We start from the raw sequence: 18662 nt of genomic DNA on the forward strand, positions 1-18662 counted from the left end.
CCAGTCAAATAATGGTCATGTGGAAGCCCTAAAGTGTGTTCCACAAAGTTTGGTAATTAACTATTGATCATGCAAATCCTTTTCCTCCACTAGTCAAATTTTCATTCTGGTAAATGATCAGCCGTATCAGTTGTAACAGATAATATTAGGCACATCTGTTTGTATATGTAAGCACGGCACACAATACACATTTTTTCCCCCTGATGTTACACAGTTTAAAGTTTCTTTCTTGATGGGATCCCTTTGACTATAAATGCTGAAAGTACACAAACTAGCAGACTGTCATAGGATTAATGATTTATATCTATTACTTTCCACTAACCTTTGGGTCAAGGAAGGCTTGTCCAATCTTAAGCTGGCCATACACGTGGCGATCTCACGATGTTTCGTACGACCGTCGGTCGCACGAAACATCGTCAGATCCGCCACACACCATTCAGGGCTGAATCGGCAGGTAAGGAGGTAGAAACAATAGGATTTCTACCTCCTTCTGCCGATTCAGCTCTGAAGGGAGAATTTTGGTCAGGCGCCTTCTATGGTGCCCGATCAAAATTTTCTAACTTGGCCGATCGGCGAGCCGACCGATTTCAGCAGCTTCCTGCGATATCGGTCGGCTCGCTGACATGCCATACACGCACCGATTATCGTACGAAACGAGGTTTCGTACGATAATATCGGTGCGTGTATGGCCACCTTAAGTGTAATCTATTTGTGACCTTGGGAAAGTTCCTGTAGACTTACTATGTACTGCCACTGAATAGCATGCTTACAAAGTTTCCACCAAAGTACTGGGTGATTCTTATAGAATTTATAGAGTTCCATTCAGAATCATATTTGTTCAAAAAGAGGTCATAATATCCAATGTACTGTATGTGTTAAAAATAGGAGAAATATAAGGCTTTTCTGTTTCCAGTTTTCATTTTATATATAAACAGAAAGGAATTTTTTTTAAATATCAGAACCGGACTTATGCAATTTTCCACCCAAATATTTCTCCACCTTTATTATGTAATCAACATATCAGTGGTTTTGTTGCAGATGGTTGCTTAGGATTTGGCAGCCGTAGGCTGTGGTTAGTCCGTTACTGCAACAGATGGAAAGCATTAGTAGCATTTTGAAGCCAATTGCTTTAGATGGTACGCTCATGTTTCACAATGATCTTCTATGGAAGCAGATTATGAACTCTGGTAGTAACATTACGTTTCCCGGCAGTTTGGCTTGATTTGTTCATAAGATTAGAGTATAAGACAGAATTTACAAGGGGCTGTGGGTGATGTTATCACTGAAATATGTGAGCTTTTCTGGAAACATGTATAAAACACAATCCATTTTAGCAAATGAAGAGGTGGAAAGCCTAAAGGCAAGAATTCCTCAGGGCGCAAGAAATGTGTCACATGCACATATGAAAACAATCATCTCCTCCTGTCTCATTCTGACGTGTTAATTCACAGTGGAGAATGGTTCCGTTTTAGTAGCACTTTGGGTTATAAGGTTAGATTACCTTCTGCAACCTGATCCGATATAACAATGCACAGGAAGTTAAGTGTCAGGAGAAATAAGTATCCCCAATAAATGCATTTGTGGTGGTGCCTTTTATAACTTAAGTCAAAGGACACATGTCATGTTGTGTAATACCTACGTAATGATAAGAAAAAGCACTTGCTATGTCTGATTTCTTAGCAAGTGTTTTTATTCTTATTCTATTCTCAGGTTTTCTAGAAAACAATATACTAGATTTCAACGCCATCTAGTGAGGATATAGGAAAACTACATGCATTTTGTCTGCCATGTTTATGTTATGGATTGGGCATTATTTTTTGTAACTTTGGAGTAACCCTTTATCCCCTAAATGTGTAATTCCCTGTTCATTCTGTCTACCTCTTCGACATTTTGTCATCTTTACCTAAACTGTGCTGTGGGCTAGCCCCATGAATACATGGCTGCCTGCATTCAGTAGTGCTATATTCAGAAGTGCAGGTTGGGGAGGCAGAATGGTGTACCTCCACTTGCCCCCTACACATCCCCTGATTAAAGCACAAGTAAGGGATTCCTATAGGCTTTAGGCCACTAAGGGGAACTCTTATTACTGCCTGCCCTAAGGACAGGGCTGACTGCACCTCCTGACACTGCAGCCTAATCCTGGTGCTGGATTTTTCTAGCCGGCATGAGTGCACAGACAGACGGGGGAAGAAGTGCTGGTGATAACACCTAATGCTTTTTATTATATTTCCCCCCATTAGCTTGTTACATGTTACAGATATGGGATCAGTTACCCAGAATGCTTTTGACCTAGGGTATCCTTTATAAGAGATTATTCCTTTAAGAAATCTTGCCTTAAGGCTAATGCCACACGAGGCGTAGGGTGGATATTTTCGGCAAACATAAAAGCGATTGCTGAAAATTCTGCCCTACACCTCCTACATGTGCCTGTACCCGAATGAATGAGATACGCTCGGGTGCAGGCACATGTAGCCAATATACGCATGAAAACGCGAGACTTTGCATTATCTCGCATATATATCGGCTACATGTGCCTGCACCCAAGCATATCTCATTCATTCGGGTGCAGGCATATGTAGGAGGCGTAGGGCGGAATTTTCAGCAAGCGATTTTACGCTTAACGAAAATATCCGCCCTATGCCTCGTGTGGCATTAGCCTTAAGGTTCTTATACACTGAGTGCACCTATATGCATCACCTAATTGTTTCCATTATAATCTGCCTGATTCTACTCATGATCATTCAAAGTTGTCTTTTTTACTGCATTGCCATGCACTTGATGCATGTTCAAAAGAAAATACAATAAAAGGTTGCATTTGGAACTTGCAATATGAGTGTTTTTTGACTTTCTGAGTTTGTAAATGCATAAAAAACACCTGTGTGTAAGAGGCCTAAAACTACTAAAAGGCATATCAACAATAAAAAAAACCTGACTGATTTGCCATCAACGTAGAAGTTACCATCAAGTAGAAGGTAAGGTTATGGGACCCAGCGCCGGATTTGCTATCGGGGCACCCTGAGGCTGCCCCCATTTGCGCCCCTCCCACCACACACATGCGCATTTGCTAGCCACCCCATCCCAGGCAAGCACATTCGCACGTATTTAAAATCACATGCGAAGCAGTGGGGAGAGGTCCCCTTTGCTCCGTATGTGAGCAAAATTTTAGTGCAGCTAAAATTTGTGTCACCCTAAGCCCAGGCCTTTGGGGCCTCACCACAAATCCATGCCTGATGGGACCTGTTATCCAAAATGCTTAGGACCTGGGGGTTTCTAGATAAGGGATTTTTCTGTAATTTGGATTACCAACGTCTGCTAACAAATCATTTAAACATTAAATAAACCCAATAGGATTGTTTTGCCTTCAATAAGGATTAATTATGATCAGGTACAAGATACTGTTTTATTCTTACAGAGAAACAAAATAATTTTTAAAAATTTGACTAATTAATTTGATTAAAATGGAGTCTATGGGAAACAGCCTTCCTATAATTCAGAACTTTCTTGGTTAACGGGTTTCTGATAATGGATCCTGTAGCTGTACTGTCTTAAAAATGCAAAGGAGCAAACTGTATTGGGAGCACCACATGCAATTAGAACGTGAAATGACTAACAGGTTGTGATTACTTCTTAGACATATGGCCATGTCACAATTGAAAAAAGAAGTAAAACAGAAGTCATAGAACTCACCACTTCTTTCCTGTGCAAATCTCTTGGTTATTAGCCAATGTTACCACAATAAACAATATTTAAGGCATTCGTACCTCCCTTCATCCCCCTGACAGAGAGAGGTACAGACCCCCCCAAATTTTGTTCATTGTGGTAACATTGGCTAATAAACAAGAGATTTGCACAGCAACGAAGTAGTGAGTACTTCTGCTCTACTTTATTATTAATGCAAAGAAATACAAATCAGTAAAAATTAAGATTGTTTGCCCATTTGGGACTTGGTATGGTAAATAGCATGCCTGTATTTTAGAGGTTTCCGGATAACAGCAAGAGCTTTTAATAAAAGGTGCCAAATTGTGCTATAGTTGCAGTAAAAGTATTGTGACTGCTGCTGTGATTGCACATTATAAATGAGCCTCTATGGCGAGTTAGGTGAGAATATAAAAAAACATATTTATATTCATCTTTCTATGTTTGAAAACATTTTCCTAGCAAGCAAATTGAATGAAGATTCTTGCTGGTACTATTTATTATAGGAAGAGCATACACGTTGAACACAGGGATTTTGTTTACGCAAATCAGCATGTCTGTAAAGGATTCCCTGTACATAGCATGTTATATACACCTTCTGCCACAGATTGGCCTCTTTGCTTGTCTAATGAGTTGTGTATAAATCCCCAATCAATTTGCTTCATTCGAGTTGCGAATGAAAGTAATGCTCAGATGTTTTGTATTTCTGAGGAATAACAGTGTTTATTGCATGCAAATGTGCATTGATTAGGTAGAAAAATAGTATGTTAATGCTATCAGGCAGAGCAGCACCAGAGCTGTCAACCAACCCCATGTCATGAGATAATGACCCAGTCCTGTTGTTTTAGGCCTGTATCCCTCTCCACAACTAAATGATAACATGAAACAAGTTCTCACAAAGACCTGGAGTGGATTATTATTTCCCGCATGAGTTGGGGTTGGTGGCAGCTCTGCAGCACCACTCTTCCCATGCCGCCACATCTCATAGTAATATAAGGCTAAAGCCACACGTGGCCAATTATTGGCTTTTGGATAAACCCAGGTCATGGATCTGCCACTCCTCAGCTTACACCAAGCCATTGCATCAGACTAGGTGCAGCCACATGGAGCAGATTTTGGTGCGGAACAGCAAACTAGCCATTTACTAATGCCTAATGCAAATGCAGTTCCTAAAACACGTGCATTGATAACAGATGGATTTCTGCATTGGAACAGGTCTGCAATGGGAGCCAAAATTGGCCCTGGCATTCCAAGTAAACAGAGGCCCAAACAACCCCCACAGGATCAATATATAGTGACTGTCTGTGGCATCCTACAGCAGCCCCCAGTGGCTTAAATAGATGTTACTTGGCAAACTTAATTTAGGGCACCAAAACATTTGACCAACTCTACTAAGATATTAGTATTAATTCCTCATTAATAAGGGCCTTACTGGGCCCTTTACACTCCTGCCCCCCCCCCCCCCTTTCTCTATATTTTTGCCCCTGAGCAGTCCCCCTGAAATTTGCAAGAATCCACAGATTGCCTGCCCCGAAATGTGCATTTCTAAGCAAATTTTAACATGCTGCTACTATATGTGATTCAGGCACAGTGGTCTGTATTGTGCTTTTTATCCTCAGACTCATCAGCCTCCAATATTTATATCCCTTTTGAGACAGGGCCAAAGGGTGTGACTGAAGGGCTGTATATTTGGGTACTGAAAGGTGTAGTACAAATCCCCTTTTGAGCTGTAAAACCTGAAGATATATATATGCAACACCCTTTTGAGCCAATGAACAAATACACTGGCTGAAAAGCTACGCTCCCTATATGATCGGCCCCTCGGCCAAATGGACAGAGAGCACAGGATGGGCTACACACAGCACAGGCGCCTTTTGTTCCAACTGTTTGAGCAAGGAGCCTAAATGAACACAACAACAGGTAGGGAAGATGAGATGTGGTACATTTATTAGTATGCTTAAGGCAATAAAATTACAAAAGCGTCTCAAAAGCAAAACGGGACAGATTTACTCATCACTAATAAACTTAAATAACTACTAAACAGTGAACTGTAAAAATGTTAGTGAAACGCAGGTTAATCCACTTGTATAAATATAATGCCTATACTCTCCAGATTTTGTGAATCATTTTATAAAAAAAATTAGCTTTTAACACCTACAGTGGTGCTTGAAAGTTTGTGAACCCTTTAAAAGTTTTCCAGCTTTATGGGCATCAACAAGTCTTTTTCTGAGGTCCTCAGACACCTCCTTTGTTTGAGCCATGATACACATCCACAAATGTGTATTTGCTAGATCCCTGTTCTTTAAATAAGACCGGGTCTGTCACTCACACCTGATTGTCATCCCATTGACTGAAAACACCAGGCTCTGATTTCACCTTCACTTATCATTTTTATTTCATTTGTTTGACAAGGTTTTCTTCATCTATTTTAAGGACTTGTTTGAAAGTCAGATGATGTTTTAGGTCACACTCATATAAAAATATAGAACAGTTTAAAGGGTTCAAAAAACTTTTGAGAACCACTGTATATAAAGAGATGTTTTGTCAATCTTTTGTCAAAGCCACAGTCCATAGGGAAACCACACTAAGATTCAGCAATGAGTGTCCTGACCTTCTGATATGTGCAGTTGACTTTAATTGCCTATATTGTATGGTCAGATCCTAACCCCTGACACCTTAGCTTGAGTGCATTTTAGCTCCAAGCCTCAATTTATTATTGAGCTTAAAACCCTTCACTTGGACTAGCGCAAATAACAAATACACAAGCAACGCTGTTATCTCCAAAAATATAGCACTGTATTTGTGAAGTGAGAAATCTAATCTAACCTACTGGAATAGTGTACCTGGGGCTAAGCCATTTAACTTCAAAACAACACATTATTTTCCAAGGGAAATGCAGTACAAAGTTCACGAGAGAATCATAACTGCTAGACAAAAAAGATAGTTGCCATTTAGTTTTCGCTCAGCCAGACAAAATGAGACTTCTTCTGTGTTTCTCTTGGTTTCACATGTAGAAAAAAAATAGATAAAAGCAATAGAAAGGGAGGCTGAGGAAGGAAACATCAAGCTATTTTTATTGGGAGTATCATGCATTATAATGTGAGAAGACATTTTTATTGTGGTTTTGCTATCCCTGTCAGACCCCAGCAGTATTTCTTTGTACCTTCAGCTGCTCATGCTTCACATATTTAGACTGAGAATTAGAAGGTCAGGAATATTTGGTGCTGTAGTAGCTGCATAATCCAAGGAGCATTATCTACATTTTCTTAGGGCTGTGGCAGACGGGGAGACTAGTCGCCCGCAATGAAATACCATCCCACTGGCGAGTATGTATGGCATACGTGGCGCTGCTAATTACCCAGAAATCGCAGAAGTCCTTATTGGGGAAATGTTTCCTAGATGTGCACACTGCACTTATTAGTCTTAATTAAAAGTATGTGCTTCTGTATCAGATATTGGCATTTTGTGAACTGAAACTCCCATATCCCCAGCCAGTGAATGACAATTACAGTTCACAGTCCCCCCTTAGGCTGTAATAAGCCATCCCTGATCTGAGGTATGTATAAATAGCATCATCACAGTAACACAAGAACATGGTTTTTAGGGGATGCATGCAGTCAACGCAGTTCTTGAGAAGGCTACAAATGAACCAGAACCACTATCAGTCGTAAAGTTGGGGGCCTACTACAACATTTATTTTGCTGTTAACAACAGTTTTTTTTAATCAGAAGCAATGAACTCCTGCCTCTTTCTGCCTTATATTTTCTATTTACACAGGCAATTCATTAGCACTTAAGTAATTGCACTTTTACAGTGTTTCCAGTGCCATGGACACCACAATGCCAGGGGTCAATCAATTTGCATCCATGCTGAGGCAAGCAAAACATGAAGGTAATTTACCGATGTGGAAGTAGATTGCTAATTTGCATGTTGGAGTTGAAGGATCCTGCACCTGGTTCTTACCTAGTCCTTTCCAATTGCTTTGTAAAAAAGCCCTTCTATTCCATACAAGTAAAATTTAAGTGAATCAACTTATTCTTGAACGCACAATCCCACCATTTTTAAATTAAAATGAAAGTTGTGCATTGGCCACAGTGTGAATCAGATGCATCCATAAAACCATTTGTACTTCATAATGTAGAAAGGCAATATTTATGGGAAATGGTCCAGGACAATTAAGGAATATATGGCTACTTATTGTTAGGGATAAATGAATATCCTACATGCACAAATGATATTATACTCCTGAATATAGGCACTGGATAAGTGCCAGAATCAATACTGGAGTAAAAGTAAGCATATTGCAGGCAGGTGCTTACACGTAAGTGTCATTTCTAAGTCACCTAAGAAAGTAGTGGGCCATAAACACAAGTTTCCACAAGTGCCTCTTAGCTTCAGCAAGTCAAATCTCAAGGCACTTAAATCTGGGCATTGACTGCATGTGGGAGTCCAACGTGTGACTTGTATTCTGTCAGCTCTAGTCTAAAATACTGTAAAATCCTAATGCTGAATATTGGTCTGTAGCTCCAGCATAAAAAAAAAATATTTGTTTCCAGCATGAACAACTTCCAACCTTGAAATTCTGTTTTTGTAATATAAAAGACCTTTCTCCTGGCTGATTTATCAGTCTTTGTGTTTTTTTTCTGTTCAGATACATTTGTGAAAGAAAGTTCAAATGACAAAGCCTAGGAATTCCAGAAATGGTACTGGTACTTTCATCCCTTGAATTTTTACCATTAAAATATGCTTTTGTTTTGTGGATTGTTCTAAAAACTCTTATCTACAATAACATGACATTACTGTAACAATCAAGTGCATAAGTGATTTTCATGAGAAAAGCAATTCAAAACATTTATCTATTTCCATAAAAAAGCATTATAAGCTCCCTTTAAAAAAAGGTTGCTATAAAAATACAACAATCCCAGTTTCTGCCATCATGCCCTTTAACACCCCCCCCCCCCCAAAACCCAACCTTCTTTTCTTAATTTTAAAGACTTCCATTACTTTAACACATTTTTTTGTGCTTAAGATATCCATTTTTTAAAAAAAAACAAATGGCAATTGAAATCTATATTAGTTTATTTTTTACTTTGCAGTTAGGGGTCTGCACACTAGCACACTAGACATTTGTTTCCAGTTATTATTGTGCCTTTCACTGTAATCTACAGGCTGCCTCCCATTATAGCATAAGGAAAATGTGCCGCCTATGGTGTACCAGACCAATTATTGTAAAAAATACAGTCATTAGTGTTTCCTTCTGATATACAGGCAACATGCTTCCATTACACTATTATAATAAGTGACCAGCAGCAATTAAAGGTGTTTTGATCACATTGTTATCAACAGTGGGACACTGGATCTTTGACATAATATACAGTTAGAGGTATAGCTCGATTGCTAGTTTGGAGGAAGGAAGCACAGTATAATTCAAGTAAAAACATGTTTATACTGTAAATGTAAGAGTATTATTCTTTTGCAGCTGTTTGTCAAAATCGTGCCACATAAATAGCCTTACATAGCTGGTATGTTGTACAGCTTTAAATAAGCCTATATTTTTTGGTGTTTCGTTTTCTGGGGAGGTTTTATAAAACAAATTTTACTGAATATATAGGCCCCTGAGGACTGCCCCCCTAAAGCTGCTACCCTAGGCACAGGCCCTCGGTACCTATATATTCTGCAAAATTTGTTTTAGGCATCATTCAAGTGGTTCAAAAAAAATGTTCCAGGGGCTGCAAGCACATTTGGAACCCTGTACTGCATGTCTGTTAGGGGATGGTGTTAAAGGAGAAGAAAAGTCATAGATTTGCCACATTAGTGCCACCTAAAACACTATATTTATGCTGCAGAAACCATTACCATACCTGAGTAAAGAGCCCTAGAAGCTTTCTCTGTTTGTTTAAGATTGCAGCTGCCATTTTAGCTTGGTCTTCATAGCTTCCTGCTTGTAGTCTAGCTGTTATAGCTCAGATTACACATCCCCAAGGGAGGGGGGAGTGAGTTTTATGAATTCTTATTGGGAGAGCAGGAGAGAGGAGAGAGCTGCACAGACTCTGGCCCTAGGAATGAAGAATCTTTCTGAGAGAGGAAGTCAAATACCCTAAGGACATGTTTACAAAAAAGGAAATCCTGTGGTTCTTTCGATAGAGGACTTTTGATATTGCAGCTTTTCTGTGAGTGCTTATGGCTGTATAGACCTTTCTGATAAAGCTTACTTAGTTTTTACCTTTCATTCTCCTAAGTAGAAGGCTTCCTTTCCCCTATTAGGATCTTGGATTAAACAATCATGCCACAGAGTGCCAATTGCACTGTGGTTACAGCACAAATTTGTAGGGTATGGGGCTTTTAAAATGTTGACTGTGCTTCAACACTTGCCCTGTACCCATTGTAAATGAGCCCTTCAGTCCTGTTTGCTTTGCACTTAACAAACATGTTAGTCTCTGAAATTCTACTACTAAATACCATTAAAGCCTTAAAAACAGAGAAAACTAGATTCTGTGGCTCGTGTTCTGTTATAAAGATAACAAAACTAAATGGCAAAAGTCATAAAACATAACACAAGGCTGCTAATTCTGGCTGGGAAATATATTTAGTATATACATACAGTATAAGGAAACTCATATCTCAGTGCAAGCAACAAATCCAATTGTAACTTTCTCAGAAATTAAGAAAAGTGCATTTTACCAGCAGCAAACAATGTTACTCAGCATCTATTTCCATGCAAATAAAATACATCTAGAAATTGTATTCCTTTGCGTTTCAAAAGCTGTGAGTGAATTAATGCAAAAGATATAGATAAAATACAAATGCTTTACTGAATATTTGTTTTAAAGAAAATCATAATCATTGGTGTTAATTAAAATGTTTATTATATTTAGATATTATAGCATCAGTATAGAACGCAGTGCTTTACAGGGTTTATTCTTTATTCACATCAGTCCCTGCCCCACTGGTTTCTTACACACAGACATACAGACACACACAGGACACACAGACACATAGCAATACTATGTGAGCTAATTAACCAACAAAGTTAAAACATGTCTCATTTTCTTAAAAGGGGTTTCGGTGCTTTTTTGGTTTTTGTTTTAATTTCTTGCATTTATTTTTATTACCACATGGGGGAGCCTGAAACCAAACCAGCCACAAACACAGCTGAATGTTTTAAATTCATGGCAATAAGTTTGTGTTTTCAGGAATAAAGATAACATGAAATAGTTTGTATAAATTAACTGCACTTACATTACTAAATTTCCGCCAATACTCCGGTCCCTTTTCCATGTTCCTGAAGGATGGTGGAATGTACCAAAAACAGGTGTTTGCATATTCCGGCTGCAAAAGTAAGAAAGGGACATTTTATGAAGATCTTTAAATGGAAAATATATTTATATATATATATTTAAGTCAACAATTAAGACAACAATTTTTTTCACATTGAAAATTTACTAAATATAATTATTTTAAGTGATAAACACTGCAACATTGTATACAGGTATAGGACCCATTATCCAGAATGCTCGGGACCAAGAGTATTCCGGATAAGGGGTCTTCCCGTAATTTGGATCTCCATACCTTAAATCTACTAAAAAAATAATAAAATATTAATTAAACCAAATAGGATTGTTTTGCATCTAATAAGGATTATTTATCTAAGTTGGGATCAATTACAAGGTACTGTTTTATTAATACAGAGAAAAAGGAAATCAGTTTTAAAATTCTGAATTATTTGATTAAAATGGAGTCTATGGGAGACGGGCTTTCCGAAATTTGGAGCTTTCTGGATAACAGGTTTCCGGATAAGGGATTCCATACCTGTATCTATATAATTCAGCGATTGTGCTGATTACTGCTAGAGGGCTTAAGCCTAGGATTTTACATCTACTTTTTAAATTAACACTGTCATAGGAAAACATTTTTTTAAAACACATCAGTTAATACAGCTTCTCCAGCAGAATCCTGCATTGAAATCCTGTTTCCAAAAACAGGATTTTTAATTTTGAAATGTTACATGGGGCTAGGCATATTCTTTCCCAGGGTGCCACAGCCATGTGACCTGTGCTATGCAAGTTAGAAGTACTTTTTATTTCTAAATTACACTTTTTTACACAGCAAATAATTAATTCTACCATTAAATGATCCTGAGCTTTCAGAAAGAACCAGCACTACAATGCTTTCAAGTAGTCTATTGTTTCTTCTACTCCCATGTAACTGAAGGAGTCCCAGGCCGGACTTGGATTTCTTACTATTGAGTGCTATTCTGATATCTACTAGGAGCTGCTCCCTTCACATTATTCTGCTGATTGGCTGCTGGGAGGGGGGTGATATCACTCCAACTTGCAGCTCAGCAGTAAAGTATGACTGAAGTTTACCGAATGACAAGTCACATGGCTGTGGCACCCTGGGAAATTAAGAATATGGCTAGCCCCTTGTTCAAAATTATTTCAAAATTAAATACAAAAATGTTTTCTGCATTTTTGCATTTCAATGCAGGATTCTGCTGGAGAAACTCTATGAACTGATGTGTTTTGAAAAAAATATGTTTTCCCATGACAGTATTCCTTTAACATGAAAATGTTGTGATGACCCACAAAACAAGGTGAAAAAGTCCCTATCTTTATCTTCTTATTCAATTAATAGGTTTTTACAGAATTTTCATCAAATGAATGATGGGATAAATGTTTTTCCATTTAATTAAATTCATTATGTGTTATGCTCTGCTATAATGTAGTCAGTAATGCTTGTTCCCTTCTGTTTCACCTGTTCCCCATAAAACATTTATTTGAAGCCTGGCCCTGTCACTAGTACAGGTATGGGACCTGTTACCAGAATGCTTGGGACCTGGGGTTTTCTGGATAAGTTCCTTTCCATAATCTCCATATCGCAAGTCTGCTAAAAAATAATTAAAACATTAATTAAACCCAATAAGATTGTTTTGATTCCAATAAGGATTAATTTTTATCTTAGTTGGGATCAGGTACAAGGTACTGTTTTATTATTACAAAGAAAAAAAGGAAATCATTTTTTAAAATTAGAATTACTTCAATTAAATGAAGTCTATTGGAGTTAGCCTTCACGTAATTTGGAGCTTTATGGATAACAAATTTCAGGATAACGGATCCCATACCTGTATATTATGTCAAATGGCACAGATTTGGGTTTTTAAACACCCCTGAAAACGTTTCAAATATTTTTCAGATTTTAACTATGAGACTTTCCTCCAGACATAAAGGACAGAAACTTATATCATCTGTAATCTTTGGAGCTGCTTTCGTGATATTGGTTTTAGGGCTGCAGCACTGACTGGGACCTAAACAGTTCTAACCCAGGAACTACCCTTAAGTGTTTCATAGAAGGGGGTCCAACAAAATCAATATGTAGTGTGGACTAGGGAATTCTGCATTCTACTTGTACTTGTCCCTAGTTAGTTAGCAGCCCCATTAAATTCATTTTCATGTGTATTTGTAAATCAAATGACTCTCAAAATGAATGCAAATGTGCCATGCCCTTTTATGGCTGTTATTAAACATGAACTTCAAATACTTGTATATGATAACAATCTTGTCCATGTCCTTTTGCATTTGTATGTATATGATTCAATGTAACTTTATACACAGTAAATTAATGGCATACTAGTAGATAGATGCCTTTGATGGTAGTGAATCTCATTTCAAGTTAGTTCTCCTTTTATCTTTGTCTTAATGCCCCAAGGACCGTATGAATTATAGATTTCGCAAATGAAACCGTATAGAAATAAATTTCAGTCAAGTGTTACAGCAGTCATTGTATCCACAGAGACATTAAAGATCACTACTAATCCAAATTCATTCCCATATTATCGCTCATGGTTATTAAGTACAACATTTCTGAAATATTCAAAATTTCACTTAAGGAAAGGCCAATATAGTGATTTCTATAATACATCAAACATACCGCTGATGTGTGTAAGAGAAAAGCTTAATGGCATCACTGAATACTGTATATGCACTGAATCATTCCATTGGTAGAGATAAACATAATTGAATGTAAAATAAGGAAAATTAATCTTCAATGATTATGTTAACCCAGCTGAGAAACGCCTGACCTCAACATTCTGAATCATAATTGCCATTCCAATTACCTACCTCCCAGAGAAGTTCAAACCCATCTCGTTTCTTAATTTCGCTTGCTAGATATCTGTGAAACAAAAGCAAACTCGCATTACTGATAACACTAATATATTTCACTGAATTATTTTATTATCTTTATAACAGCAAACGACTGACTGTTAGATCGTTCCTGGGCTTTCATACTATTTTACCTTTAATTGTGTTACTAACAATCTGTGCTGGATTTTTTACATTTCTATACTGGAGACATTACTGCTTGGATTCTGCTGACATTAATATCCTATAGCTGGTAATTACAATTACAAGGCAGGTACAAAAGGGTAAAGTTCAAGAAGGGATTATAAAATGTATTATGGCTGTAAATTATAACATACCTTTTAAGAGATAAAGGGCACTGTTGTCCATATAGAGTAAATAATATGGTGACAAGTTAAATGTTAGAATCAGTTAGAGCTGCTTTGATGAAGTCAGACAATCACCTCTAAGTAGTAGACAAGCTGGAGGTGACGCACCAGTATATAAGCATGATGGACATCTCTGCAGGCTCATGGTGGTTTGATTCTTCCGCATTTATTGAAACAGATTATCATCTGCCTTAAGACAATTTATAGCTCTTAGCATCTGCCAGGGGCAGTAGAATGTTATAGAATGCTATAGCGTTTTTAGCCACTGGTTTCATGTCTTAGGTGACTCCAGCCTGGTTCGTAGGGGCTTCTGATAATTAGCCCCCCTACCTCTTCTTAGCACAATCTGCTTTACAGTATTTATGAACCTGCTTTATCTATTTATCTAACAGTGATACTGACATTTCAACCTTCAAACGATCTGTATGAGGTACTGGACCACACTCACAGCTCCACCCCAGCCCTGTATATAAATATGGGAAACAGCAATAAATCTAAGTGGGGTGACAGCTCTGGTTATATTTTGTGCAGTAGACTTGTGCAGTAAATCAGGATCTTTGCAGGGACCAACTGCAAAAACGTTTGCTACTCAGGTCAAGATGGTTTAGTTGAGCCAAAGATTATATCTGCTTTGATTTTCTAAAACTGTTAAGCTGACACGTAGAATCTTTTATTGTTTAACTTTATTATGCATTTTATTTGCATCTCTTACAAAGTACCGGGTTGTGGGATATGATAGTGATATAAATAATTTATAATATAGTAAATCCTAAGTGTAGGATAACACCCTCAACCTTAATAAGCTCCTCAATCCTATTTATAAATGTATACTTTTAATATAATACTGCCCATCTTATACCAGCTCTTTACCAGTAAGAAGTGTAGTTCTTTATCAAAGCAAGTTTACACACATTTAACCCCCGACACAATACACATATTCTGTACTGAACACCCGGTGTGGCTGCATTCTGCTGTCAGCAGAAGTCTGATGGGGAAGGGATATACTGTATACTGCAGGAAGTAGTGTAAGAATGAAAGAGGATGTGTTGACTGGAATCTTGAGAGTGCTAAAAATCTCCCCAGGACTGTGACCACTGAGCTATTCTCTCACATACTGTTGGCCATTTCAGATCTTTCTATTCACTTGTATAGTTTCTGTTTGGCAAACTCTGATAAATATTCTTCATAGAGTCTATGTTTTGATAGAAATGTATATAGAATAAACCTATGTGATGGTTTCCTGTACACTAACATATTAATTAAACACTGTTGACACAACGGTATATATCTCTGGTTTACCCCAATTTGACGTTTTTGGCTGATACAGTTTTGCAGCAAAATGTGTGGTTTCACCAGCAGCAAAAAATGTTCATTGGTGAAACTGTCTGTCAGAAAAAAAATGCTGAAAAAACATGTATCCCTTGTCATATTGGAGCCCTCCCCCTGTCTATCTAAGGGGCCCCATGTTTTGAAGAAGCTGGCAACATGGGAGCCTTTTTTTTTAAAGAACAGTTGTAGCATAGTTGAGATAAAAACACATGTAATTTAGCCTTCCCATCGACTCCAATGCATTTCTTCAAAATGTTGCAATTTCATGGATTTTCTACACAATTTCTGCAAAAGTAATCTGCCATATTTCTACTAGTACTACTCATGGCAATACTGCTGTAAATGAATAATAAATGTTCACCTGTGCAAAAAATACCTTTCCACATAAGGGGACTAGAATTGCTGTGCCACTGGAGAATGCTCATTGCTGTGAGTAGTGATGAGCCAAACTGGTCTGTTGCACTCATATCACAAAATTTCATCAAAATGCACTGGAGTCAATGGGAAGGTGAAATTAAATTGTGGCTAAGTCATATTTAGCTTTGCAAAATAAGTCAATTTATTCCACGGCAGGGCTCTGATCTCGTTGGTTGATGTAGAAGCCAAAAGGCATATTATAATGACGTCAGCTTTTTTCTCTGTGTTTTTTTCTGGTGCACACTTTTACAGATGTGGATGTGGACAAATTGATAAGCAGTATTTGCCAAAACCAACATTAATGTACCTGGAATTATTAAATACAGGCAGTAGGCTTGAAACTAGTGCACCTAAAATTAGGCACAACAGTATTTGCTCTGATGGGGAATGTGCAGCAGAGGCTTCACCAAGTGACTGTCTATTCAGAGGAGAAGCCCTGTATACAATGGCTGAGGTCCAGGCCTCATGCAAGAGCAGAAAGTTGAGAATTTGTGCTGCTGCCCTTGTGTTAAGAAATGTAGCTGGTGAGAAGAGAACAGGAAGGCGGGATTTTAGACTGAATTATTTGAAAAAGTTTACTTATTCTTTAAGCAAATGAACTGACATTTACAGCAGAGGCAAGTAAAAAAAGGAAAAAAAAAGCTGCAAAATATTTTTCATTATTCCCTATAAAATGCTGAAGTAAGGACACCTATGCCTGTGTAAAAGAGCTGCCTTTTCCCTACTATTAAAAAGAAAAGGATTTAGTGTTCACACTGTACATAGTTGAACACTAAAAAGGCAATTTATTTCCTTTTCTTCCAAAAAATATGTAACCATGGCAGCAGTTACTGTCTCTCGCCATATTACTACTTTTCAAAAATAAAACATCCAATCCAGCACATAAAATGTAATTTACAGAACTGTACAATGGTACACAGTATGAACAAGTCAGGGGAAAACAGAACATCAGCTCTAGCAGCAGAAGTTTCCTGAAGTTCTAAGGCCAGCAGTCTGGCTCTGAAAACCAAATCTATTTACAGATATGCAGACACATTAACACTGTGGCCTTCATGAATTTCTCAATGTCATTTATCAGGGTGATGCAGGCAGCTAAAATTTCAAAAGCAGGGTGAAAGGGGTGACAGATAGAGTACTACCAATTAAGGTGCCTTCACCACAAAGAAGAATAATGTGTAATTCCAGCCAGTAAGAGAATGTTACAACTAGAAAAGCACTTTATAATAATACTTATGAAAGATGCAACATTCAAAAAGTTATATTACAGCTAGGGTAATACAAAAGTTTAATACTAGTAAGGGAAAAGGGAAAAATCTTAAACATGAGTCAGACTTAATTTGATCTATTATGCAACACCACGCAACAGCATGAGATTTTGTAGGATCCTACAAAATCTGATCTCCATAGGCTGTAATGTAATGTCGGATCAGATAAAGTTGGATGTTTTCTTTTGTTCATGTGTCTACTTCCGACAGTCAATGTATTTCAATGAGAACAAAAAAGTCTTTCTGACACTATAAGATTTTATCTAGTCAGATGAAGACACAGCACTCAGCATTCCCTTCCGACAGGAGTGTCGTTTTGGATGGCAAAAGTTACAAGTATTTTACACATCAGATTTTTGTATCAGTCCCTTGATATTTTGACCCACGTGACTACATCTGAGTTGTCAGATGCGTTTTGTTAATGTGACGCAACAAATAAAAGTACTTTTGGAGTTTAGCCCCGAGTTGGTGTCTGCCCTGGAAGTGATGCTATTCAGGTACACACAGACTAAGAATAATGGGCACTGCAATTTGCACATGATTTACACATTGAGTCATATTGAGTGTGTGCCCCGAGGCTATCTGAGTTCATTTTAACACTTGTGGAAATAAAACAAACCCAAACTCAAGTACCATTTACCATAATCATATCTTTTCTGCCTTTAAAAAAGTTTAAACAATGTTTCAACATGAGCTCAGTTATTAGTCTTGTGCTTTTTGCCTATTGTTTTAACTAAGAAGTACCTATAGTTTTTTTTGCAGCAAAAGCACACAATCTCAAATTTAATTTGCCGCATTGTATGAACAAAATCCAAACACTTTGGATAAAGTCAGGTGACATTATGCAGTGGTTTGAATAAGAGACTGGAAGATAAATAGGAGAGGGACTAAATATAAAGATTAATTATAAAATATTATGTGTAAATATCTGTTTTTTAATTTTTAATATTTTCTTATACATTATGAATTCAAATGTGAATTCTGACAACCAGAAATACTTATGTACATACTGTATGTATATGAGAATAAATGTACACATTTTCATCAATATAACTTTTGGTTGACAATAGCAGGCAATCAGATGTTTGCATTTAAAGAGGTGATCAATAAATGGAACCTGCTGGTTGGTTGCTTGGCCTGGTGTAAACCTCACTAAAAGCACAGGGCTCACTAGTGGCAGATTTTGGGCAGTTTAGGGTGTGCCCAGGCAGGCTTATACAGCTCCATGATTCCTGGTAGCAACCTTGTGTGCCAGCACCAGAATGCCGCACCCTACCTAGAAATACCACACTGATGGAGTAAGTACAGGCTGATGATCTGCTGGAGATACTGTTTATATCAGTGCACTTACTTACTGGGGCTAAGGGAGACGAGAGATTATCTAGTGATATGTTCCTCTATAAACTGGAATGTGTCAGAATCTCTTTTATACGATACCTGCTTCATAA

At 37.7% G+C, this 18662-nt stretch overlaps 1 protein-coding gene across 3 annotated transcripts in view; it reads right to left on the reverse strand.

The window, feature by feature from the left end:
* Window positions 1-18662, reverse strand: part of gadl1 (glutamate decarboxylase like 1) — a 119492-nt gene that overhangs the window by 17574 nt on the left and 83256 nt on the right. For all 3 annotated transcript variants that reach the window (XM_031903417.1, XM_012964839.3, NM_001045610.1), the window contains 2 exon segments: window positions 13815-13866; window positions 10936-11025 (listed from right to left, as the gene is read on the reverse strand). In XM_031903417.1, coding sequence (XP_031759277.1) covers window positions 10936-11025; window positions 13815-13866 — 142 coding nt within the window.

This window comes from Xenopus tropicalis, chromosome 6, assembly GCF_000004195.4.
Source record: "Xenopus tropicalis strain Nigerian chromosome 6, UCB_Xtro_10.0, whole genome shotgun sequence".
Taxonomy (NCBI): Eukaryota; Metazoa; Chordata; class Amphibia; order Anura; family Pipidae; genus Xenopus; species Xenopus tropicalis.